The sequence below is a fragment of the Nuphar pumila genome, chromosome 14 (assembly GCF_984573655.1).
Source record: "Nuphar pumila chromosome 14, dmNupPumi1.hap1.1, whole genome shotgun sequence".
Classification (NCBI taxonomy): Eukaryota; Viridiplantae; Streptophyta; class Magnoliopsida; order Nymphaeales; family Nymphaeaceae; genus Nuphar; species Nuphar pumila.
This window is the reverse complement of record NC_143262.1, coordinates 2,487,831-2,513,925: the sequence shown is the minus strand read 5'-3', so window position 1 is coordinate 2,513,925 and position 26,095 is coordinate 2,487,831. Positions and strand designations below refer to the sequence as shown.

The 26,095-nt window shown below is 39.6% G+C and overlaps 1 protein-coding gene across 1 annotated transcript; it reads right to left on the bottom strand.

Moving 5' to 3' along the window:
- Positions 1-4,049: 4,049 nt before the first annotated feature.
- On the bottom strand, positions 4,050-13,019 carry LOC149816063 (uncharacterized). The gene is made up of 4 exons (XM_089988172.1): positions 12,502-13,019; positions 11,030-11,090; positions 10,504-10,572; positions 4,050-4,314 (listed from the first exon to the last, which is right to left on the bottom strand). Exons 1-4 carry the CDS (start codon positions 12,603-12,605, stop codon positions 4,183-4,185), a joined length of 366 nt encoding a protein of 121 aa, XP_089844298.1. The 5' UTR covers positions 12,606-13,019; the 3' UTR covers positions 4,050-4,182.
- Positions 13,020-26,095: the final 13,076 nt, after the last annotated feature.

Genomic DNA, 26,095 nt, shown 5'->3' with positions numbered 1-26,095 from the left:
TATGTGATATAAGATATATTTATTATTACTTAACGAACTCATAGGAGCCAAGCCAAGGTGAACAACTATTGTTAATGTTCGAACAAGCTTTTTACGAGCCAAGCACGAGCTGAACCACGAGCAGCTCATCTCATTTTCCAGCCTACTCAAAAGTACTATTCACCTAACGCAGGGTAGGACTAAACAGGGGCATCAACTTGCCTCAGAACCTGGACTGACCATTTCGTATCAACTTGGACCAGACTTGGATGCGTGAATATCGTGCAAGTCTGTCCTGAAAGACTTTGATCCATTACCAAGCCTAACCTCAATAAAGGGCTTGAACGTGTGGATTGTGACTCCAACGAAAACTTGTAACGTCACAGGTATTGGCAATATTGTGAAAAGATCAAAATATCATGATTTAATGATGATATTTTCAAAGTACCGCCTGCTTTCACCATCTCATAATATTAACATGTTTTGCAATATTTCAAAAAATGTCATTTATACTTTTGTGTTTTTTTAATCTTATAGAAGCTCATATTTTCCTGAAAAAACACAAAATTTCACCGGATTTCCTTTTCCTAACAAATCTCAATAGCCAGATTTGTAAGTTGTGAGCTTTGCCTAAAACGATATTTGCATCCAAACCCAGCTAGCGCCGGTCTGAAATTGAACCTGGATGTATATTTGGTCTCAACACCCAAAATTTGGTAACGCCATTGGAAATTTTGGACCCAGAACTTAGGGGTGTCAATGGGTCAGGTTTGATTCGGACCCAAGTGGAACCAGACCGGGCCCGGTTTTTGGGTATGGTACCGGGTCCAGACTCGGGTCTAATCGGACCCACCATAAGAAAAACCATTCCTGGACCCAATAAGAACTACATGAATCATACCGAGGCCATACACCGTAAAATAATAAATTTTTTATCATTTTATATTGAAAAATTATGGGTCATAATCGGAACTTGGGTCGATCCCAGGTCTGGTATAAACTTTCACAAACTATACCCTAATCCATGTATTAATTGGACCTTTAGGCCCAAACTTGGGTCTTAATTAGGTCTTCTTATTTATCACATGTAGACACCAAAAATTTCACGATTACTAATATCTTTCTCAAGAAAAATGTTTGCAGGTACCAGAATTGGACACCCCCCAACACGAATGACAGAATTGGCACCATCATTCGTTGTTGGATGGCAAAACAAGGAGTGTCGTCTGCTAGGAGACGACACAACCCTTCTGTCATCCTCTATACCGAACATGCAGATAAGCCCCAAGGCTTATCCCTATCTAGTTCCAACCGTCTTTCAAGATGAGATGACAATTCTTGGGATGAGTTTTCGTACTAGAAAACTCTCCTAGATGAGTGTATTGAACTTTATAAATGGGCGCTCACCCCTATACCTTGGGGAGTTGGAGAGGATCTGAAAATCGAAAAATCCTATACCTATGTGCTGGCCCTACGAGAACACGTCTACTTCAGCCTTGCAAACATGCTGTCGAGATGACATTGAAGAAGACACATACCTACACGAAGGTGCTAACGGTAGAAGAACGAGCTTGAACGATAAAATAGACCCCCCGAGTCCGAAAAAAGTATTTCTCTAGATCCCTAATCTATTTATTTCAATCTTATTTATTCTTTGAATTTGTAATCCATGACGTTGCAATTCGAGCTATGAAGATTTAAGAAACTTGTCTTGTCTTTACCTTCTCGTAAGGGGAAAGATGGTCGAAGCTTGTAATGACGTCCTCACATTTTTTTTTTTTAAGGATTTCATGAATCCAAGTAAGTCTCATCTTCCCAACGTTTAAAAATAATTATCATCACCATACCCGAACCCTATAGGGTTTGGTAAGGGTCGCCCAAACAAACCGGTTGACACCCATACCAAAACTATCCAAAATAGGGCATGAATTAGACCAGCATTTTAACCATGTTATGACCTAAAGACATAGCCACACAGACCCTCTAACGCGCCTAAAATTCAAACCATATAATGTAACTGAGTTGTAGTTTGTGCTCAAGGTTGAATACTATCCAATTTCCAACCAATGCGAACTGACATCTGTTTTTGCAGTTTGGACTGAAGACAGGAGGCACACTATAGGAACCAGTTCTAGACAGCCTCACTGCAGACTCATATATGGACCTAAACTTGGACTCTGGTGCATGCCTATACTCCAATTCAAATTCGAAACCCAACATTTGAACCCAAATCTGCCAATTCTGGTTCGGGCACAAATCTGAATCTAAATCAAAACCTTCCTCAAATAGGATTCAAACCAGAAGACGAGCACAGACTGGCACTCGATCAAGATGTATCTTTTTTTTTTTGAAAGGAAGATATATATTATTGATAGGAAGAATTAGCACAGAACAGAAGTGGTGATGAGATATCACCCAAAAAAAATAAAAAAGTTACAAAGCTAATCTGATAGGACCAGGTCCGAGGGCTTCCATGTTAGGCCATTTCAGCTCCAGCCTTTTGCTAAAGGGCCAAGGGCTCTGAATGTTTCCACGAGAGAGTATCTTGGGTGTCCTTAAGTGAGGTCACACTTAAAGGCTCATGAGCTCGAGCCACTGATCAATTAGTTGAGAGCTTGGGTTGCGCCTCAGGATGATGTCCCAAGATCCTGTAGAATACCAAAAAAACTCCGACTGCGTAGCTAGCCATTAAAGAGAAGGGAATCTATCTTTAAGTGCCTCGTCCACAAGCCAGATGTCTTTCCAAGATGTTGTAGATTGGACATTACCCACTGCAATAGAAATGGCTCCCAAGAAAAAATCAAGCACTGTCAAGCAACCCTTCCATAGTCCCAAACCCTTGGTCCATTTAGTGTTCGGATTCCATTGCCAAGGATGACCGTTTAGGTTGTATTTAAATGTAATAACCATGGTCCACCACACACTTATATAGTACTCATCAGAGTACCATGGGTCTCCTATTTTATAGTGGGAGATTATGATTGCCACATTGATCGATAGTTATGTGACCTCTTTATATTCACATAATTGTCCTGCAGCCATAACCCCCATGATATTAATTGGACCTTTGATGTACCTTGATCAATATGGGTCACATCTAGGTTGGATCCGATCTGACCCAAAAATCCAACGTTGTCCCACTTGACCCATTGACACAAAAAACACAATATTGAGCTTCTTTACTGTTATCTCGATTCAATTTTTATTTTGGTTCACATACTATACTAAATCACAAGAATGAATCATGAGTCATGGAGAAGAAGATCTCTATATGAGATGTAATATTTTTATGTACGATAATATCATTCATTTTAAGTGTTTAGCATATTAAGGGTACCTTTATGAAAAGATTGGTATTTAACATATATTTTTTGTTATTTTAATATTATTATTCTGCTATTCTCTCTTTGCAAATGAGAGACACTTTATACATAATCAACAATGCACAAAATCATAAAGAAACACTACAAGAAAAATGTGGATTAGCGATAGACGCTTTTCATCGTTAATCCATCGCTAAAGTGTTTAGTGATGGAAAGCGTCCATCGCATAATCGTGGTCACTAAATAGCGATGGATATGATCCATCGCTAACTCATCGCTAATTAGCGGCGGATCATATCCATCGCTATTTTAGCGACGGATATTATCTATCGCTAATCCATCGCGAATGGATTAGAGACAGATATTATCCATCGCAAAATTTTAAAAAAAAAAATGGGTGACATAGATACTGAAAAATGATGGCTGTTGTGATCACATCCAAATTCGGATATCAAATTCTATATGCCTAAACAGTGCATAACTGCATTTTTATGATTCATATCAAAATTATTACATATAATTTTTTATAGTCACCAATACATAACTCTGATATACAAATTAAAAAATTTCATTTATCCAAAAGAGGAAAATAACATAACGTCATTGTTCCACAAAATACCCATAATACAAATACACAAGTAATATGGATTGCTATTGCAACAATTAACAGCACAACAGTAATATGTAAAAGAGCCCGAAGACTACTTTCTGGTCATGAAAGTCTGATGAGAATGCATAGCAGTGGCATGCAATTTAGCATAATGGACAAAATCCTTACAATCAATGTTAGAAATTTAGAATAATGACCACTCCCTGTTATTTTTTTTATCATTGACGTTGGATTTGAGTGCAATCCTTGCACCAATGCTACAATGAAATTCTATAGCTTACATAGTTTTTTATCTTTTTCTGAGTCAACAAGGATAACATCTGCTTTGAGGCCCTCAAGACCCAAACAGTAAAGCTCATCAACAGAAAGAACGTTGTGAAATAGCACTTTAAGTTTTGATTCCTGCATGATAACATACAAGATCTATGAGTTAGAAGAGGAAAGGTAAAAATTCTGCACTCACAACTAGAAATGCCAAGACCCTAACCAAAATACATGTACCTGTGATATGCAATTGAGTGCCACTAACAAAAATATGAATAGGATAACAAGGGAATTAGAATAATATAACAGCAAGGCAATAAAAACAACAAAAACACTCAACACATAAAGTTGACATGGCTGAAAGAAAATAGAATCTGCAAGAAAATAACCTTCAAGATAACCATAGGCTGAAAGAGTGCAATAAACTGTGGTGGTTCTTTTCCTTGAAATATGCATCCCTGTAGCTAGGAAGCTGGGTAGTTAAATATATTGGACCTCTTGAATGTTTTTGTTAAAATATATATATATATATATATATATATATATATATATATATATATATATATATATATATACATCCGTATATATATAAGTATATGTATATACATATATGTATATATATATTATTTCTCATTTAGATAAATACCCGATAGGGGTATTCTTGTAAAACCACTTATGTATTTTTCTCTTTTTTATTTTTTCTCTTTTTCCCTTTTTCCTTTTCTTTTTTTTCTTTATTTTTCCTTTTTGTTAAAATATATATATATATATATATACTTATATATATACATCCGTATATATATAAGTATATGTATATACATATATGTATATATATATTATTTCTCATTTAGATAAATACCCGATAGGGGTATTCTTGTAAAACCACTTATGTATTTTTCTCTTTTTTATTTTTTCTCTTTTTTATTTTTTCTCTTTTTCCCTTTTTCCTTTTCTTTTTTTTCTTTATTTTTCCTTTTTTGTAAAGACCACAAGGGGGCCCCACACTTGTAGTCGTTGGGGCTCCAACGGTCAGATTTCTGACCGTTGGGGCTCCCAACGACTACAAGGGAGCCCCCCCCCTTGTGGTTCCTTTAGTGCTTCCCTCCTCTATAAATAGAGGAGGTCTTCCCCTCTTAAATGTATGGGTTTATACCCCTCTCTCTCTTCTCTTCTTCAATAATATCCAACTTATGACTTTAAGTCATTTCCATATTTGAGAGTTTTTGTGTGTGCACATTTGGTGTTTGTGTTCTTGGCTTTAGTGGTCACTCTTTAAGAGTGACATTTGCTCTATTGGTGCTTCCGCCTTTTTTCATTACATGGTATCAAAGCTCGGTTGGTGATTGGGCTTCTCTTTTGTCATCTTGGAACGCGTGCCTCTCAAAGTTTTTTGAAGAAGAGAAGAATAGTTGGTGCCAATGGAACGTGACTCTAAAGTGGAGCTCTCTTTTAAGCTAAATGGGTCCAACTACCTCATGTGGGCCTCCGCGATGGAAAATCACCTAAGAGGTAAGAAACTTTGGGGTTTTGTTATGGGAACTACTCCCGAACCCTCTCTTGTTCTCACCAAAATTGAAAACGAGATTGAGAAGGCTTTAGATGGCGATGAACGCATCAAAGCCATTAATGAACATCAATCCAAAATTGAGGATTGGGAAAGTAACCATGCCAAAATTTTGGCATGGTTCATGAACAATGTAGATCTTAAAAATTGTGCTAATATTGCCAAATTTAGAAGGGCCAATGAGGCTTGGTTTTTCCTTAAGGGTATGTATACCCAAAAGGATCTTGCTCGACAACTTTTTTGTCAAGAGAAAATCCGTTCTACCAAACAAATGGACATGAGTGTCCGGGACTATTTTAGCTCTCTAACCCCCCTTTGGGATGAGCTTGCTCTTCTTGAGCCTAAGTGGGTTGCTCCTCAAGATATTGAGCTAAGAGGGGAACAAATTGAAAAGGAGCACTTTTTTCAATTCCTTCATGGTCTTCGCCCGGAATTTGAACAAGGGCATCTCTTCTCCATAGAAGCAAAGCCCTACCTATTGAAGACGCCCTTGCCGAGATATGTCAAGAAGAAACTCGGCTTGGTTTGAGCATTAAGAGTGATGATGTTTTGGCCGTTACTAGGCCCGGATCTAATGTTAAAGCATATAGACGTCCCCACTTTAACAAAAATAACTATGGACCTAGAAAGGGGATTATATGCCATTATTGTAATGAACCGGGGCACATAAGACCGGTTTGCCCAAAGCTTAAAGGAAAAGTTGCCGCCGTTGGAGAAGATTCTCCAAAGAAGGAAGATTGCACAAAAGAAGGAGATATCAAAGAAACTCTAAATCACATCTCCGAAGCTCTCCAACATCTACTCAAGGCTTCTCCTTCAACATCCGGGGCCGCCATTGCCTACTCTTCATCTCCTCCAGGTATGTGGATACTAGATTCCGGTGCTTCTTTTCATATGACATCTCATAAAAATTCTCTTTCAAACATTTTTTCCGAACCTATATCTTCTTGTGTTTCAACGGCCGATGGTACATCATTAAAAATTGAAAGTATTGGATCTCTTAATTTTAAAAACTTTTTTGTTCCTAAAGTAAGAATCGTTCCTAAAATAAATTTAAACCTTTTTTCCGTATCTCAAATTACCGATCATGGATGCCAAGTCTCTTTCTCACCCAAGGATTGCACCGTGCAGGATCTCCAGTCAGGGAAGCTGATTGGGCAAGGCCATAGAAGGGGTGACCTCTATTTTATGGATTTTTTGACTCTTCCATCTAAGCCATCATGTAATCTTGTAAAGGACAAAAGTATTGGAATATGGCATGAGAGACTTGGCCATCCAAATTTTGTAAAAATGTCTCTTTTTCCGTTTTTGAACAATACTTGTAAAGACAATCACATGACTTGTAAAGATTGCATTTTTGGGAAATCTAAAGCTATTCAATTTCCACAAAGAAGTTACTTTACCACTCGGCCATTTGAACTTATTCATTCCGATGTGTGGGGACCTTCCCCTATTTTGTCTAAAGGTGGTTTTTCGTATTACGTGGTATTTATTGATGATTTTACTCGATTCACATGGATTTACTTCCTAAGTCGTAAATCCGAAGTTTTTTCCTTCTTTAAAGAATTTCATGCAATGGTCAAAAACCAATTTTTGGGAAATCTATCTATTCTTAGATCCGATTCGGGAGGCGAATATATGTCCAATGATTTTCAAACCTATTTGAAAGAAAATGGAATTCTTCACCAACGTTCTTGCCCCAACACTCCACAACAAAATGGCCTTGCGGAAAGAAAGCATAGGCACATAATAGAGACTACAAGAACGTTATTAATCTCAAGAAACATTCCAAAATCTTTCTGGGCCGAGGCGGTTCTAACCTCTTCGTATCTTATCAATAGAACTCCTTCGTCCTCCTTGAAAAATCTTTCTCCTTTTGAAAAACTTTACAATATGTCTCCTGATTATAAAAGACTAAGAATTTTTGGATGCAAATGCTTTGTTTTAACCCACAAGAATGATAAACTCTCCCCTAGGGCTATTGAATGCATTTTTTTGGGATATGACGAAAAACAAAAAGGATATCGATGTTTTGACATACTTAAAAACAAGCTTTATATTTCTAAAGATGTCACATTCCTTGAAGAGGAAAGTGGTTTTTCGCCCCAACCAAATGAAAATATTGATTATTCATTCTTATTTGACTTATTGCCTAAAGATGATCATATTGATCCTAATGAATTCCTTAGTGAAGATCTTGTTGAACATCCAAGCGATGATCAAAACTTAGAATAAAATGGTTCAAGACAAATACAAGTCTACTCTAGAAGGAATGAAAGGAATCCTCCTTGTGCCTTTGAAAGATTTTCCCAAAATGAGTCCATCGAAGAGACTTCTCAAAGAAGGTCAAATCGAATTTCTAAAATACCAAATAGGTTTGTTTCTTATGATTCTTTTTAGCCTAATTTTCGAGCATGTCTTCTTGCTCTTCACTCTTTTCATGAACCATCTCATTACAATGATGCTAAGCAATATGCCCATTGGAATGATGCTATGCAACTTGAACTTAATGCCCTTAAAAAGGCACAAACTTGGGAAATCATTGATCCTCCCAATGGCAAGAAACTCATTGGATGTAGATGGGTTTTTAAAGTGAAAACTAAGAGTGATGGTTCATTGGAAAGATATAAGGCTAGGTTGGTAGCCAAAGGATATGCCCAAGAGTATGGGGTAGATTATGATGAAACATTTGCCCCCGTTGCTCGAATGACTAGTGTTCGAGCTCTTATTGCTATAGCCGCAGTTAAAAAATGGCCAATTTTTCAACTTGATGTTAAAAATGCCTTTTTGAATGGTAATTTAAATGAAGAAGTGTATATGGAACCACCTCCAGGTATGGACTTAAATGAAAAAATTTTGAAATTAAAAAAGGCTTTATATGGTCTTAAGCAAGCACCTAAAGCTTGGTATGATAGGTTTAGTAACGTATTAATAAATTTAGGCTTTTCTTCTTGTTATACTGACACTGCTCTTTTTGTGAAGAGAACAGGTGACTCCATTATTATGCTTTTGTTGTATGTTGATGATATGATCATCACTGGGAATGACAAAAAGGGAGTAAATGATGTTAAGTCTATGCTAAAAGATACCTTTGATATGTCTGACCATGGTTATTTACGATATTTCTTAGGTATTGAAGTGGCTTATTCCGAACGTGGATACATCTTATCTCAGATGAAGTTAGCTGCTGAAATTTGTACCAAATCAGGAATATCTGACGAAAAGAAAGTTGAGACTCCCGAAGTTATCAATGCAAAACTTAGACTTGAAGATGGTGTTCTTCTTGAAGATCCAACTCCCTACCGTCAATTAATTGGATCCCTCACTTATCTATCCATCACCCGTCCTGACATAGCTCATGCGGTTCATGCAGCAAGCCAGTTCCAGCACGCACCTACCACAGTTCATATGGCGGCCGTAATGAGAATTGTGCGATATATCAAAAATACCATCTCAAAGGGACTCTTCTTATCCTCTTCCTCATCTCTTGAATTGACTGCTTTTACTGATGCTGACTGGGGAGGCAATCCCAATGATCGTATCTCAATTACGGGTCTTTGTATCTTTTTAGGAGAATCTCTCATCTCGTGGAGATGTAAGAAGCAGCAGAAAGTCTCCTTATCATCTACTGAAGCTGAGTATCGGGCTATGGCGATGACAACTATGGAAATCGTATGGCTCAGAAGTCTCCTTGCCGACATGGGCGTTCTCATTTCCACTCCTACCAAGCTCTGCTGTGACAACAAAAGTGCGATATACATTGCCAGCAATCACACCTTTCATGAACGGACAAAGCATATCGAGATGGATTGCCATTATGTTCGAGACGAATATCTCAGAGGGACTATTTCGTTACCATATGTTACTTCAGAATATCAGTTGGCTGACTTCTTCACCAAAGCGCTTCCAACTCCACGATTTATGTTCCTCCTTAGCAAACTTTCGGTCTTCTCCCCGTAAAGTTTGAGGGGGCGTGTTAAAATATATATATATATATATATATATATATATATATATATATATATATATATATATATATTATTTCTCATTTAGATAAATACCCGATAGGGGTATTCTTGTAAAACCACTTATGTATTTTTCTCTTTTTTATTTTTTCTCTTTTTCCCTTTTTCCTTTTCTTTTTTTTCTTTATTTTTCCTTTTTGTTAAAATATATATATATACATATATATATATATATACTTATATATATACATCCGTATATATATAAGTATATGTATATACATATATGTATATATATATTATTTCTCATTTAGATAAATACCCAATAGGGGTATTCTTGTAAAACCACTTATGTATTTTTCTCTTTTTTATTTTTTCTCTTTTTCCCTTTTTCCTTTTCTTTTTTTTTCTTTATTTTTCCTTTTTTGTAAAGACCACAAGGGGGCCCCACACTTGTAGTCGTTGGGGCTCCAACGGTCAGATTTCTGACCGTTGGGGCTCCCAACGACTACAAGGGAGCCCCCCCCTTGTGGTTCCTTTAGTGCTTCCCTCCTCTATAAATAGAGGAGGTCTTCCCCTCTTAAATGTATGGGTTTATACCCCTCTCTCTCTTCTCTTCTTCAATAATATCCAACTTATGACTTTAAGTCATTTCCATATTTGAGAGTTTTTGTGTGTGCACATTTGGTGTTTGTGTTCTTGGCTTTAGTGGTCACTCTTTAAGAGTGACATTTGCTCTATTGGTGCTTCCGCCTTTTTTCATTACAGTTTTGAGTATTCCACAATTCAACTAGATCATACCTGAACAGGTCTTCCTTTCAAAGAGTTTGCCATTGTATTTGAAAATCCAGTTGCAGTCATCTGGTCCTCCTGCAAACATAACCAAATATTCAATTTATTAATTGTCTTGTGAGAAGTGAATACATAAAATTAATATCATAGATCAAGTCCAAAAGGGTCAATAAAGACACAATGGAATGTCTTTACATGATCAGAAAGGAAGCAAGAAGCATTAAGTCTTGCTGAATAAGACATGAAAATTATGCTAAGCATAACCATAATGTTAAAAAGATTTGCAAATGCAGTCCTATGGTATTTCAACTAGCATATTTCTTGGAAAGAAACAAGCCAAGAAAAAGTTCATCTCCTGGATCTACAAACTCTCCACTTTTCAACTTGCCAATTTCATAAATCAACATGCTATGGGACTATAACATATACTGGAAGCACAAGTGAATGTTTATAGAATAGAGTTTACATTCAAGTTTCACCACCATTTAAAACTAACAATAACAATACAATAAATAGATAAAGCAAAAGAATTTACCTGAATGCTGTCCTTTCCAATCCAACAGCACAAAAAGTATTCTTCCTTTATTGTGGTAAACCTGCATAATAAACCAACAGACAAGTTGATAATCATAACCTTCAAAAACCTTAGACTAGATTTATAGGACAAAAAGAACATATAAAGATTTGGATCAACATATGACACTAGGCATGCTACCTGAAACCATACACTGTCATATATGTGTCTTAATGCAATCTTTGTTTTAGCTTTGCAACATGATCCAAGCTAGCTAAAAGATGAGTATAGAAAGGGTTTCAACACTAGCATGGGAGCATCACAGATGGCTTGTCCAGAGGCATATGGAACCTAGGTGCATATAGAGTTTCTCTTCAAAAAAGGCACCAAGCGCAAGAGCAGTAGGGAAGTGGTCCCTTGCAGATAAGAAATTCTCTCCTTTAATGATTGATTCTCCTCAATAATGATATGGAGTCCAGTAGATCTATTTGATTATGGAAGAAACCTACCAATATTCCTAAATGACGGTGCTGGCATAATTACTAAATTAAGAAAAAGTAATAGCATTTCTATGAAAAGTGTCACTTAGCAGAAATACAATTTTTATCTTAATTACACGAGATGTCTCCAAATAAAATTCTCTAAACCATAAGTATCCAATATCTGTTAATGTTGCAATGGTTGCTGCAATTACCAATAGGTACGTACTTCACTTGCACATAGCATCAACATAAAATGTAAAAGGAGAAAGCAAATGTTAAATAGCAGAACCACCAACTAATATCGTTAACCATGTAATACAAATACAAAAACAACAAAATAATGCATAATAAATCATGTTCAGCCAATGCAGAACTCCAAAAGTCTAAAAACCATCACAAAAAGAATTTATCACAATGCAGATTTCCAATCTATATATCATTATGACGAGATGGCTGTAGTTTCCTTCTGTTAACAGGAGTTTCTTAAGGCCGTAACTGTGACCTATGCGAACAGGCACTGATTCTCAATGTTCCATGCTTGTTACTCAATAGCATATCTTCGTCAAAGGGAATCTTACATTTTCTGTCCCCCCTTATTGCTAAATCATGGCATTGGTGAACAACTAAACTCAGCCATCCAGTTAGAGGAAGATAACATGATATTTAGAGTAATTTACAAGTTTGAGCTCATCACATACTGAAAGAGGAAAAGGGGAATCTGCATTGTCCTCCAAGAATCCAATGCTTACCAAAGTGACCAAAATATGCCAATGGTTTTTGACATTCCTTTCCCATCTCAGAGAATCTTTTAAAATCTAGATACTATGACTGCCAATGCATGTAAAGCAAGAGCTACATAACAAAAATGAGTAAAAATGGTGATGAATGCGAATTGTACAGAGCCTAAGAATCCAAAGTTTGCCAGTTCATGGACCTGTGGCTTCTAACCATGACTGGATGAACTAAACCCACTTTTATCAGCAATTGGTGCTCAGCCAAGTTGAGGTTTACCAATTGGGATGTCTTGAAGCCATAATCACCAATATGATTCTTGGCAAAGGTCCCCTGGAGAGTTTTAAAAAGTGGTTGCTCTTATGTAAAGCTCCCGGCGGCATGGTAGCGGCATCGAGTCACAATAGGGGTTGGTTTGCCTCTGATCGGCGCCTGAATAGGGAAGAGCAGGGGAAATAGGAAGAGGAGGAGGAGGTCACGGCGGTGACAAAGCCCACTGGTCTTCGGCAGGCGCCCAAACGGACACTTCACGGTGGTGGCTCAACCGGCTTCCAGCGTCAGCAGTGGAGGGTTTCAAAAAAGAGGGGGTCGCCAGAATGGCGTGGCGACTATGCACCCATGGGTTCTTGGACGAAAGGGGAAACACAGGAGAAAGAAAGGAAGAGGGGAAAAGAAGAAGGGAAGGGAAATGAGAGAGGAAGGAGGGGAAGACAAGAGTCGGTCGGCGGGGGTCGGCGACGACGTGGCTTCGATCGGTCTGCGGACGAGGAAGAGAAAGGAGAAGAAGAGAAGGCTCGGGGGCGGCTGCGTCCAGTGAAAAGGGGAAAAGTGCGAAGGGGGTGAAAAAAAATTCGCCGTTTAAATTGAAAAGTAGCCACGGATTAGCTTCTGAAAAATTCAGTCACAAAATCCATCGCCACTTAGCGATGGAATTAACGACGAACAAATTTTGTCGCTCATTCATCACGAAGTTGCGACGGAGTTTGAGACAGAATGTTTCTATCGCTAATTAGCGATGGATTTTGAGACAAAAAAAATTTGTCGCTAATTTTGTCGCTACTTTTTTATTTTGACAACGGCTAGTTTTCTCTAGCTAATTCGTCGCAAATTTACGATTGAAAAAATCTATCACAAATTTCTGTCGTTAATTAACATTTTTCTTGTAGTGAAACAATTTAGTTTCAGAAATGTCATCACATAAAATCATAATGTTTTATCATACATCACAAGGAATCAAATAGACCTATACTCATTACATATTGAGAATACAATCCCAGTGTTAGCCCTTTAGCAAGAGGATTTGCAGTCATTTTCTTTATACCAATTGTATCAATACACACTAAATGATTCTCTATTCTTTCTTTAACAATAAAGTACTTGAACTCCATGTGTCTACACCAAGTGGAGCTCTTGTTGTTATCAGCAAAAAGACACAACTTCATTATCACAAAAGATCTTTAGTGTCTTCTCAAAAGAATCTACTATACCAAGATCTATAATAAAGTTTCTTATCCATATATAGCAATGAATTTTTGCCTCAATAACTTTCAAAAATTTCTTCATTGTCCTATAGTAAGGAATGATGCATCGAATATTCTTAGTCACTCGTCATTACAAAAGAAACATGCTAAGCCTATTTGAGCAATCCTACTTCTCATAGTCCGCCTCATGATTAGTTGTGTTATTTTTTGTAGGAGTGGGTTAATTGCACTATAAGATATTCATATCAAAAAGACAAATATAAGACCCTTTAGTATTCACCTTTTCTAAGGTAAGCATAATAGGGTCATTATCATTCCACTTTGGTAAAAACAATAATACTCAGAGTTGTTTCTCCTTCTCAATTCTCAAAGAATTGACACTTAATTGGTGAAACTAATAAATCATGTGATCAGAGGCAATTCAACATTGTACTTTTGGGTACGAACATGTTTCATGGGCTGGTGTACACACCTACTATTACACCTTATGTGAATTTGAAACACAATGACATGCCTTTGAGTAGAATCATTGTTTCATAAAGTCACACAAACGCAATACTGAATTTTAATCTCAACACGGTCTAAAGAATCTTCAATCAACACAACTGAGATAAATTTGGTGATTACAAAAGTGAGTTGATCAAGAGGTCCATTGGATCCACGCTTGAGAGAAACAGTCTCCACAAGCCACACGTGGCCTGAGATCGAAGGTCAATTTTCAATTTAAAAAAAAAAACACATTAATTCTCAACAATTTTGGTGGGATTTGATGCACAATTAACCCCTTGCCTTTTGAGGAGCCGTTATGGGGATCTCAGCATCCACGTGGTGAGGGGGTGATGATTGGGAATGCTTATGGGTGGTTGTCACCGCCCACCCTGGTCCATTCCCTGAGGTGACTGTTGGGATCTCCAATGATTGTAATCATGGAGTCCTTGAGGAATGTAACATGTTTTTGTGGGTCACCGGAGGGCACTCACCTGACTGGAGTTCGGCACCTGATGTCGCCAGAAAAATGAGATCTCCTCCTTGTGCTGATGCGATCCCATCAGTTGCGAGTTCGATACTGCCCGTGCCTTTTCTGTTGGTGATCATTGTTGGGTTCCCTAGTGGCGACGCCCATGCCACTGCTTCGACCTGATGTAGCTGCGTCAAAGGATCGATGATGGAAATCGTTCCCACCATGACTATTTTCTTTGGGCAATCTGAGTTTTTCCTTCTCCGAACTGCACGGTCAGGGGGCCGTCCCTGCGATCCTTGAGCCTTGCCGATCATTGGGGTTTCAATGCCTATCCCCCTACCAGGTTGTTTGATCTTGTTCACCGTTTATTAATCCCATGATTGTTTCCAGATGCTGGCTCATGTGCTTTGATCTCACCTTCCACCATGGCCATGAGCGGTGAGAATATTTGCCTGTAGTACCTCCTTTATATCTGGTCTGCATATCGGATCGAGTTTATCCCTATGGGTAGCGTTGTCCGCCCAAAGCCATGGTGTTAGAGGTTTTTATGTGGCAGACTACCAGGTTTGGATTATTCACCTTAGGCCACACGTCCAACATTGTGTTCTCTGTTGGTGTTTCCTGCAATATCATACACAAAAAGCGTACCTGAAGACGTCATAGAGTGTGCGTACGAGTGTTCGACGTTCTCAAAATCCGGTCGACACCTACGATGAGCCCATGCCTTAGGTCAACGGTGAGCAGGATCCTGAACCCACTAAACCGAATGTAGGCTAGGTTAAGGCTATTACTGTATGGCAATGGTCTCTCATCATCCATTGCAACCAACCACCCCTTTATATAGTGGAGGAGGTACAATGAATGTGGACAATCCACATTCACATAACCTCCTCCCTTATGGCATTAACTGCCCTCTACTATCATGCTCACTAACCCACTAAGCTTTTAATGTCAAATTAGGTCACCCAATGAGTTAGACCCAAACCATATGTCCAATATTCTTTCACTTGACCCATTGACATTAAAAGTGCACTAAATCGATGTTTAAACTGTTATCTCATTTTAATTCTTTATGTGGGTTCACATGTTACCCTTTATCACAAGAATGAATCATATGGGTCATGGAGATGAACTCTTTTATAAAATATCGTATTTTCATGTATTACACTATAATTCACTTTCAGTGTTTTAGCATGTTGAAATTACCTTTATAAATAGGTTGGTCTCTTACCTATTCTATTGGTCCTTTAATATTGTTATTTTGTTATTCTCTCTAACCCATATCAGAGATCTTTTATGCAAAATCAATAATTTATAAAGTCATAGAGAATCAAATTCATATACACAAATGTGATCACATATAATGTATTGTCATACATCAGAAGGAATAAAAAAGACACATCCCCTTTACATGTTGGAAATACAATCTCGGTGCTAGCCCTTTAGTAAGGAGATCTGCAATCATTTCCTTCATCCTAATTCTATCAATACATACCAGATGATTCTTAGTCATTTCTTTAACAACAAAGTATTTTAACTCCATGTGTCGACATGAGGTTGAGGTCTTGTTGTTATTTGAAAAGGACGTGATTGCTTCATTATCACAAAAGATCTTTAGTGGCTTCTCAATAGAGTCCACTACACCAAGACCTATAATGAAGTTTCTTATCCAAATGGCCTGAGATAAAATCTTGTATAAAATCAATAATTTCAATCATAATGGATTTCAGAAATTTCTTCATTGTCTTGCAGTGAGAGATACCTCAAATATTCTTAGTCACTCGCGATTGCAAAAGCAACAGGCTAAGATATTCGAACACTCTCACTTCTTATGAATATCATTTTAAGCGCTCCCACTTCTCATAGACAACCTTCAGAACGACTATACTATTCTCTATATCAGTGGAAGATAAATTGCCCTATACGATATTTATATTAAAAAGGTAAATATGAGACCCTTTATTATTCACCTTTTCTGAGACAAGCATAGTTGAACTGTTATTATTTCACTTTGGTGAAAATGACAATACTCATAGTTGCTCTGTCTCTTCAATTCTCAATGAATTGACTCCAATTGGTGAAACTAGCAGATCATGTAACCAGAGGCAATTTAGCACTGTGTCTTTGAGTACGAACATGCTTCATGGGCTGGAATACACATCTACTATATATAACACCCTGTGTGAATTTGAAAAATAACAACCTACCTTTGGGTAATCGATGTTTCATAAATTGATACACAATCATAATAACGAATCTTAATACGGTCTAAAAAATCCTTAATCAACACGACTAAGATCACTTTGGTGATTACATGAATTGGTCAATCAAGATATTTTACCAAAAATATATTCGTATTATGGAGTACGCCCATGCACACATTTTAATGCATGTATATTCATGACAAAATACAAGTTCATACTTCAACTAATATGTATAAACTAATTGTCATGAATTTAGTCATAATTCAAGCTTAAAACCATTATGCATAACTTAACCAACATAAAACACATGAATTAACATGCATAAGTCATGCTTTTCATATAATAAACACTTTATAAAGCATAAAAAATAACAAAAGCAAGCTCATATGGGTAAAACCTGGGGTCCTCAAGCAGGAATCAGTTTGAAAATACCATGAATCGGTCTGAAATGGCCTCAAATCGGTCATTTAAGGGTCCGAACCAATTTTAAACCTTATGAATTGGTGCCAAGTATGAATAAAAGTTCATAAAACCCAATAATTGTATGTCGAAATCTTTGTATCTTCATATATTTATGAAAACAAGGTCTTAGCATATCAGAACCGGTAAAAAACTTGAAGGAACCAGTTAAAAATGGCTCTAAACAGGTCCTAAAAAGGGTTGTATCAGTCTTTGATTCAGTTCAAGTGTAAACAGTATATGGACCGTATTATGGATCCAATCCGATCAATGCTGTATCCGGATCTGACCCGATCCAAATAGGATCTGGGTATGACCTGATCCAAATAGGATCCAGGTCTGACCTGATCCAAAACTAGATATGGATCATCTAGATTAGATCCAAACCCAAACTAGATTCGGGTCTATCCTGGTCCAAATAAGATCCAGGTCTAACCCGATACAAACTAGATTCGGGTTTAACCCAGTACAAACTGGATCCAGGTTTGGCCCGGTATAAACCAGATCCGGGTCTAACCTGGTACAAACTGGATCCGGGTCTTGCCCGATATAAATCGGATCTGGGTTTGACCTGGTACTAAATTGATCCGGGTATAACCTGAAACAAACCGGATCTGGGTCTGACCCGATCCAATTATAACCCAAGCCGGACCCAGTCTTTTCTGACCAGACCCAGACCTGAAACCATTATGGGTCCAGGTCTGATCCAAATAGAAACCGATAGACCCGATCCACCCAAAATGGGTTTGGATCAGGCCTGTCATTGGGTCAGTAAACCCAGTCCAATCCAGGTTACCCAGTTAACAAAAACCGAAATGACGTGCATTTGGTTTCTCAGAAACTAAACAACATGACTTTTACGCGGTGGCGACCCACGTCGCCTGAGGAAGGTGCATGTCGCCCCACGATAATGTGCCGATGCAGGCACCAGTGCTTTGATCGGTTTGATACCGTCATTGACAACCCTGCATCCCTCTCTCAAACTCTGGCGACAGCATACCAGTGACATCGGCCCATCCGATGACGGCAGGCGGTGCTCAGAGGAGCCCTAATGCCCCCGGTGATGTAAAACACCCCAGCGGCACTGACAAAGCCGCTGACAATGGGCACCCAAACAATGGCAACTGGATGGCTGGCCAGATCAGGGACGAATGGCAAAACTGGGACAACTCGTTTAGAGTTGCCCTTCTTTGAGCATGCAATGACTGCGATCGGTGAAACAACAATGTCGTCGATGAATCAGCAACACAACAGAGCAGCTAACAGCGTCAACAAGGTTGCTGGCGATCCATGACTCTCTCACCTCCTCAGCGAAGGTCACCGTCTGAAACCCTAACCCGACGACTGAAAAAAAAATAGGGGTTGAAGAATGGAGGTTTTCAACCCTAGTTGTCGCACGTCACCGGCAATCTAGCGAAACACCCCCACCCCCATGAACCACGGTGACCTCGGTGATGGCAAATCCCCCTGCATACCGACAACCATAGGTAACCCTTAAGTCGACTGTGTTTTTTTTATCTTCTGTTTGATGTCAGTGTTGGTCGGTCGGTAACCGATGAGCCACGTTGCCCCACGATGACAGGCTACCGCCTTCAATCGGTGACCTGCTGTCGGCTAACTGCATCCAGTGGAACTGACAAAATTATCGATGACCATCGGCTTCCATATGCCATCCGGGCGACAAACAATCAGTAGAATTGGATTGGGTCAACCGAGAAATGTTGTCGCCCCATGGCGACAATTGCCAGAGTTCAAACAATCGTTTGCTGAATATAGATGAGCCACGTTGCCCCACGACAACAAGTTTAATCTGTTATAATCGTCCCATAGCGACAGGCATTGTCAACTTGCGACTTACCTCGCCCCACAGCGACAGTCGCAACAAACGCCAACAGGCCCACACACAACGTAATGCGTAAAAGTGGGTTCATAACCCAATGTTGGTGTTTCCTGCAATATCATATACAGAAAGCATACATGAAGATGTCATAGAGTGTGCATGCGAGTGCTCGACGTTCTTCTTGTCTAGTTGATGCCCACGATGAGCCCAGGCCTTAGGTCGACGGTGAGCAGGACCCTAAACCCACTGAACCGAATGTAGGCTAGGCTAAGGCTATTACTATATGACAATGGTCTCTCATCATCCATTGCAGCCAGCCCTTTATATAGTAGAAGAGGGAGAGGAGGTTGTGGACAATCCACATTCACGTAACCTCCTTCCTTATGGCATTAACTGCCCTCTACTATCATGCCCACTAACCCACTAAGCTTTTAATGTCAAATCGGGTCACTCAATGGGTTGGACCCGATCCATATGTCCAACATTCTCCTCTTAAAATTTAAGCATTGACATTTTTGGCAAACTTGGTTGCCCAATCTGGCGCCCTATTTTGTGTATTTATCCCTCATACGTATTAGTCTCTAGAACCTCTTGTAGCTTACATCCTGTCATATCCCGACTTTCTCTTGAGGGTGTTGATCTTGCTTGCTCGCCTTTTTGAAGAATGGAGGGGCAAAGGAAAGTTCTACCTCATGAGCCAAGTTCAAGGCTCGACTGATATACTTCAGAAATGCTTCGATATCCTAGTAGTTCAGGCCGTCCAACATCAAGCAGTTGCCCAAGGTGCATGATAGATCGAGGAAGAACTATGCTGGTAGCAGGTTTCCCTGTCCTCTGGCTAGAAGAGATCCCCTCCTCTTGAGAAACTCCTGCAGATCGTTCAAAAATCTCTTGTTGATATTCCTTGAGTTTCTTGGATTCACACCCCAGAACTCTTCATGCCTAGGATTGGGATTTCCATCGTATTTCCTGAAGATATCCCTGTCGTTTGCTGCCCATGAACTTCCGCAGGCAACCATGCTCTACAACCTACTATTTCTTCTTCCCTCCAGCAAGACCGATATCATGTCCATGACCAACTTTGCATACTTCAAGACTTCTGATATTTCATCCTTATCTCATAGCTTGTTGTACTTCACAGGGTCAAAATTACCTTCTTCAACTATCATAACTAGTTTGGTTATAATAGTATTTCCTCTATCTTATTTTGGCTATATAGCATTTTCTCTATCCAGTTTTAATTCAAAATATCATAGAACAAAAAATTGTAGGCCTCTTCCCCATCATGGATGCATTCACAGGTTTTTAATATGCAATCTATCAAGAGTTGAGGTAACCTTCTTATGTTTAGAAAATAAGGTACCGACTCTGTCTAGTCTTGTGTATCATATTTTCTTTTGTTAAGGTTTCTGTGTTCAAAGACAACAGTGGTATAAAACCCCCTTCGACGAACTCGTCGAAGGGGATAGAGATAAGAAAAAAAAGGAAAAGAGGGGGGGGGGTGAGGGTTATACTCTCCCCACCGTGAGGGCTATAAATAGCCCTCACGGTGCGCCTCCCCCTGCATTCGAGCAAGAGAGGGAGATTGAGCAGAGAGGGAGAGAGAGAGGGTTGTAGGGGCGTACTTAAATTCGGCGTTGGCGATGAGGTAAGTATCGTCCGCCTCTTCTTCTTCGTTTCTTTTCCGTAAGGGCAAAGGGGGTCAGCAGCCATGGCTGCCGGCGAGCTCTTGTTGAAGAAAAAAAATCAGAGAGGTAGCGAGAGAGAGAGAGAGAGAGGGAGTGAGGAGGGTCGGTCGACAGACTGACGCTGGTGCCAATCCCCTATCGCAGGGGGGGTCGACCGGCGCTGGCAGCCGGCCCGAACCCAGAGGGTACAGAGCGGGGGTCGGTCGGTGGTCGCTGCCCCTCTTTGTGAACAAAAGGAGTTTTGCCCCTTTCAACCCATTTTAAGAGTCCGGGATCGGTCTGGGTGTGACCCAAACCGAACTGGGTCAGTTTGGGTCATGCTCAGACAAAGGAAGGTTAAAAAAAGAAAAGGATTGGGCTCAGTCTGGGTCTGACCCAGACCGAGTCAGTCTAGGTCTGACTGAGACCGAGTTGGTTTGGGTCCGACCAAGACCAGAACCCGTGTTCGGGTCATGAAGAAAGAAAAAAAAATAAAATAAAATAGGAATCGGTTCTGGTCGAATCAGTTTATGAAGGTCGGTTCAAACCAAACCGGGTCTGAGTTGAACCAGTTGAACCAAACTAGATCTGAGCCAAACCAGTTGAACCAAACCGGGTCTGACTGAATCGGTTTGGCCTGACTGGATCAGGGTTCTTGTTTCAGATCCAGCTAATATGAACTAGACCTATTCTGGATCCGATTGGATCAGTCTAAGGTATAGACCCAGTCAGACAGGTCTGGATCTAGTCAGTCTGTCCTGGATCCAGTCAGACAGGGTTGGATCTAGATCCAATCAGACTATTCTGGACCCAGTGAGGCAAATCCGAATCCAGTCAGACAGGTCTGGATCCAGGCTGACAGTCTTGGATCTGGGTGAGTAACGGATCTGGACCCAGATGATCGGTCCTGGATCCAGATCATAGATGGATCTGGATTAGGAAATTCTAGAACGGTTCAAATCTGAAATGACCTGAATATCCTTTGAGATACCCGAAATCCATTTTGGTAAAATGGGCATATCTTTGCATCTCAAACTCGAAATCGAGTGAAGTTTAGTGTGTTGGACTCGTATTGTAGAAAGAAATCTACTAGTCCATGAAATTCAATCAAAATTGTGACATAGAAATTGAAGGTTCATGAATAAATTTGGGAAAGGGTATTTTGGTAATTTAATAATAATGTGTGAAGTTTTGTGCATTAATATGAGAATATTGTGTAACCAGATCATACTAGTAAAGCTTTGTGAGGCTCGATTTGAAGGAAAGCACAGGATTCGCCTTCAAGCTTAGGGATATTATAAGTAATTTTAGAAGTGAATAAACATTTTACGTTGCATGTTATTGTGATTTTGTGTATTAATATGAGTAGCATGATAGCTTTCGAGTGATATCATGACATGCATAAAAATTATCATGCTTGACATTATGAGTTGATTTTATACATGTGGTGGTGATATCCATGTTAGTTGTGGTGTGTCCTGCATGACTGAAAGAGATTGTATTTGTAATTGCATGTCTAAATGTTTATTAATATCATTCATTGTGATGAGAGTATATTAGATTGGAGTCCTATATAGTCTATTCATGTTGTATGAATAGATGTGTTGAGATCAGCATGCATAACCCCTTAAATCCTAGAAGTGACGACCTGTGGCAAGGGCTACCTGGTTTCGCGGCCAAAGTGTAGCCACCACGGAGAGTGAGCCGCCGGTGATTTAACGATATAGAGACCCTACATCTTTGCATGCTTAGTGAGAGATGTGTGAGTCTTAAAGTCATCATGAGATTTAAGAATGATATCCGTTGTAAAGAGTTCACAACATCACTCATGAGAGAACGAGTGCATGACGAGTTTGAGAATATGGTTCAATGTGTTGAACTTAGTTATGACTTAGGGTTTCACTCACACCGGGTTGAGACTCTGGAGGACCAGGGATGATTGATAACCATTATGGTTAGGATGTAGCATGAATCATACCGAGATTGAGAGCTTGACCTCCCGACTAGCTACCGGTGGGGCCCCCGTGGTAGTTCACTGCAGTGCCTGGTGGCCCGGAGACTACTGGGAGTGTATGGTTCATTGTCTGGCTAACATGTAGAATTTGGGTGTTCTACGAGGTTGTTACGTCCATAGACGACTATGACCGGTATAACCAACTTAGTGATAGTTGTGTAAGATAGTGTTTGAGAAAGTTAATGGGGAAAATTAAAATATACCAACTTGTCTGGTGTGTCGAAAACTAAACTAAGCCTAGGGGCTGAGAGCCCATCACAGTTGTAAGTTAATTGTTTAATTGTTTATAATTATTCCTTGTTGAGTTGTAGACTCACCTCCATGTTTAATTACAGCTGTAGGTTCCAGGAATTAGACCAATCAGGATGTTAACAACTTCTTCTTCTTCAGCAGAGCATTTGGTATATTTCATTTATTTGTCATTGAATAAAATGTATTTGCTTTCTGTTGTCATGAATGATGAACCTTGTAAGGAAAAAATGTGATGGTAATAAAATTAAAAGTTTTTTTTAGCCACATTTTCTCTGTGTAAACTTTGAACTCTTCCCTCTGGGAAGTAATACCAACCAAACTCGGACTCCTGAGGTCCCAGATCGAGGTGTTACAAGTGGTTATCACAATTGCATTTTGGGTACAAATGAAACTGTTTTGCAGCTGCCATGAAGTAGATTATCACCACATTCATTATTTCATTTAGATGTATTGATACTTCTGTGGCAAGAATTTGTTTTGATGAACCCTGAAAATTGGTTAAAACATCAAAGAGGTATAGATTACTGGACAAGAGAAGATAGAAATGGAAACCATTAGGCATACATGAAGCAATTTGTAATCATAACTAAGTGTCATGCTAATCCCATTAGATGCTTTCACATAGAAGCAAGTTGTTCTGCACATGGAATGTGAGTTTTTGCCAATTACTCTATTTTCAGCATGTGTGGTTGCTGAACACAATTCATTGTTGATGGATGGTTGCATTAATATGACTTTTACAATCATAGTCTTTGGGTACTGTTTGGGCATACTTGAAGCAATTTGCAATCATAACTAAGTGTCATGCTAATCCCATTAGATGCTTTCACATAGAAGCAAGTTGTTTTGTACAAGGGATGAGAGTTTTTGCCAATTACTCTATTTTCAGCATGTGGTTGCTGAACACAATTCATGGTTGATGGATGGTTGCATTAATATGAATATTACAGTCATAATCTTTGGGTACTGTTCCATTTGCGTGCAGCAAGCTTGGCTATTTCCTTGTCCACTGTATGTTAGAACTCTGAGTGGCTGCAGAATACTTTCATGACCTAGTTTATTGTTATCTTTTTTGAGAGAGAGAGAAAGGCAAAGAGAAATTTATTAATAGTAGAGTAAAAAATTTACAGAGGTGATGAGAAAATACTTGATTTCGACCCTTCAAAACAGGATAGAGGAAATACTATATAACCAAAGTAGATTAACTTCACCCAATGGGTGAAAAAGTGATCAATCTTTCTTTTCACTACAAGAAAATCATGGATTAGCGACGGCTTATATCCATCGTTAATCCGTCGCTAAACTGTTTAGCGACGGATTAGCGATGGATAGAGGCCATCGCGGATTTTTGCTCGCTAATTAGCAAAAAAACTTATTTGTCGTTAATTCCGTCGCTAATTTGCGACAGATTAGCGACGGACATTATCCGTCGCTAATCCGTCACTAAATTTAAAAAAAAAATAAAAAAAAATGATCCCTGTCGGGCGGTATTCCGGCAGCAATAAGCCGGACTTATACCGCACCCGACAGGCATCGTCGTCCTCCGTGAATCGGCGTCATCGTCCTCCGTGAACCGGCGTCACCGTCGTCCTCCGTGAGCCGATGCTCTCCGGCGTCGCCGTCCTCCATGAACCGGCGCCATCATCTTCTGTGAACCGGCGTCGCCGTCATCCTCCGTGAACCAGCATTGCCGCCCTCCGTGAACCGGCGTTGTCGTCCTCCGTGAACCGGTGCCGACATCCTCCAGCGATCGCCGACCGTCCTCCGGCGTCGCCGTCCTCCGTGAATCGGTGCTCTCCGGCGTCGCCGTCCTCCATGAACCGGCGTCGTCATCTTTCGTGAATCGGCGTTGCCGTCATCCTCCGTGATTAACCAGCGTCGCCGTCCTCCGTGAACCGACGTCTTCGTCCTCCGTGAACCGACGCCGACGTCCTCCAGCTATCGCCGACGTCCTCCAGCTATCGTCGACCGTCCTCCGGCGTCGCCGTCCTCCACTCTCATGTACATGCTCTCCAACGCACTCTCCGACGTCGACGTCCTCCGAAGAAGTCGGTTTAAATCGAGTGCGATCGATTTAAATTTCGAAAGGGAGAGAGGGAAAATTTCGCGCTCGGTTTAAATCGAAAATTAGCGAGGGATTTAGCGACGGAATTTTTCCGTCGCTAATCCGTCGCTAATTAGCGACGGATTAGCGATGAAAAAATTCCGTCGCTAAATCCCTCGCTAAAATGTTTTTCTGGTATTGAGAATTAGCGATGAAACAATTGTTGTCGTTAATCCATCGCTAATTAGCGACAGATTAGCTAGAGAAAACTTTCATCGCTAATCCGTCGCTACTTAGCGACGGATTCATGAAGAAAGTTTTCTCTAGCTAATTCATCGCTAATTTGCGACGGAAAAAATCCGTCGCAAATTTCCCTCGCTAATTAACATTTTTCTTGTAGTGTTTCTTCATTACATGAACTGCAGTCTTGCCACCAGCCACAGAAATAGGCCTTCTTATCTAAATACCAGTGATTATCATGGAAAAAATGAATAATAAACAGAATGAAGAAGCAGAGAGAGAAAGAGAGAGCATGCGCAGAGCATAATCATCTTTATATATTTGTATAATCACTCTTATTTTGACCAACTTGCCTTTCTGGCACTCATTTCAAAACCTTGCTTATTCTCATTTCAAAACTTTGATTATGATGTAAACAACTGGCAGCTGTTCCCTTGCAATAGCATGCCCTGTGGTAGGAAGAGGTAGCCTTATTTGCAGAGAGTCTAACAACTTAGGATTATCACCAGCATCCCCTTGGCTAGGGCTCTGTTGACCATAAAGGCCTGATGAATATCACAATAAAATGAGAATAGATTAGGTCATCTTGCACAAAATGATGTGCTAATTGAATGCTTTTAAAAATCATATTTGTATAGCTTGCTAGAATATTCACGTTGTCATACTAAAATTGTAATATGAAGATCTACAATGCAATAAAAAACGAAATAA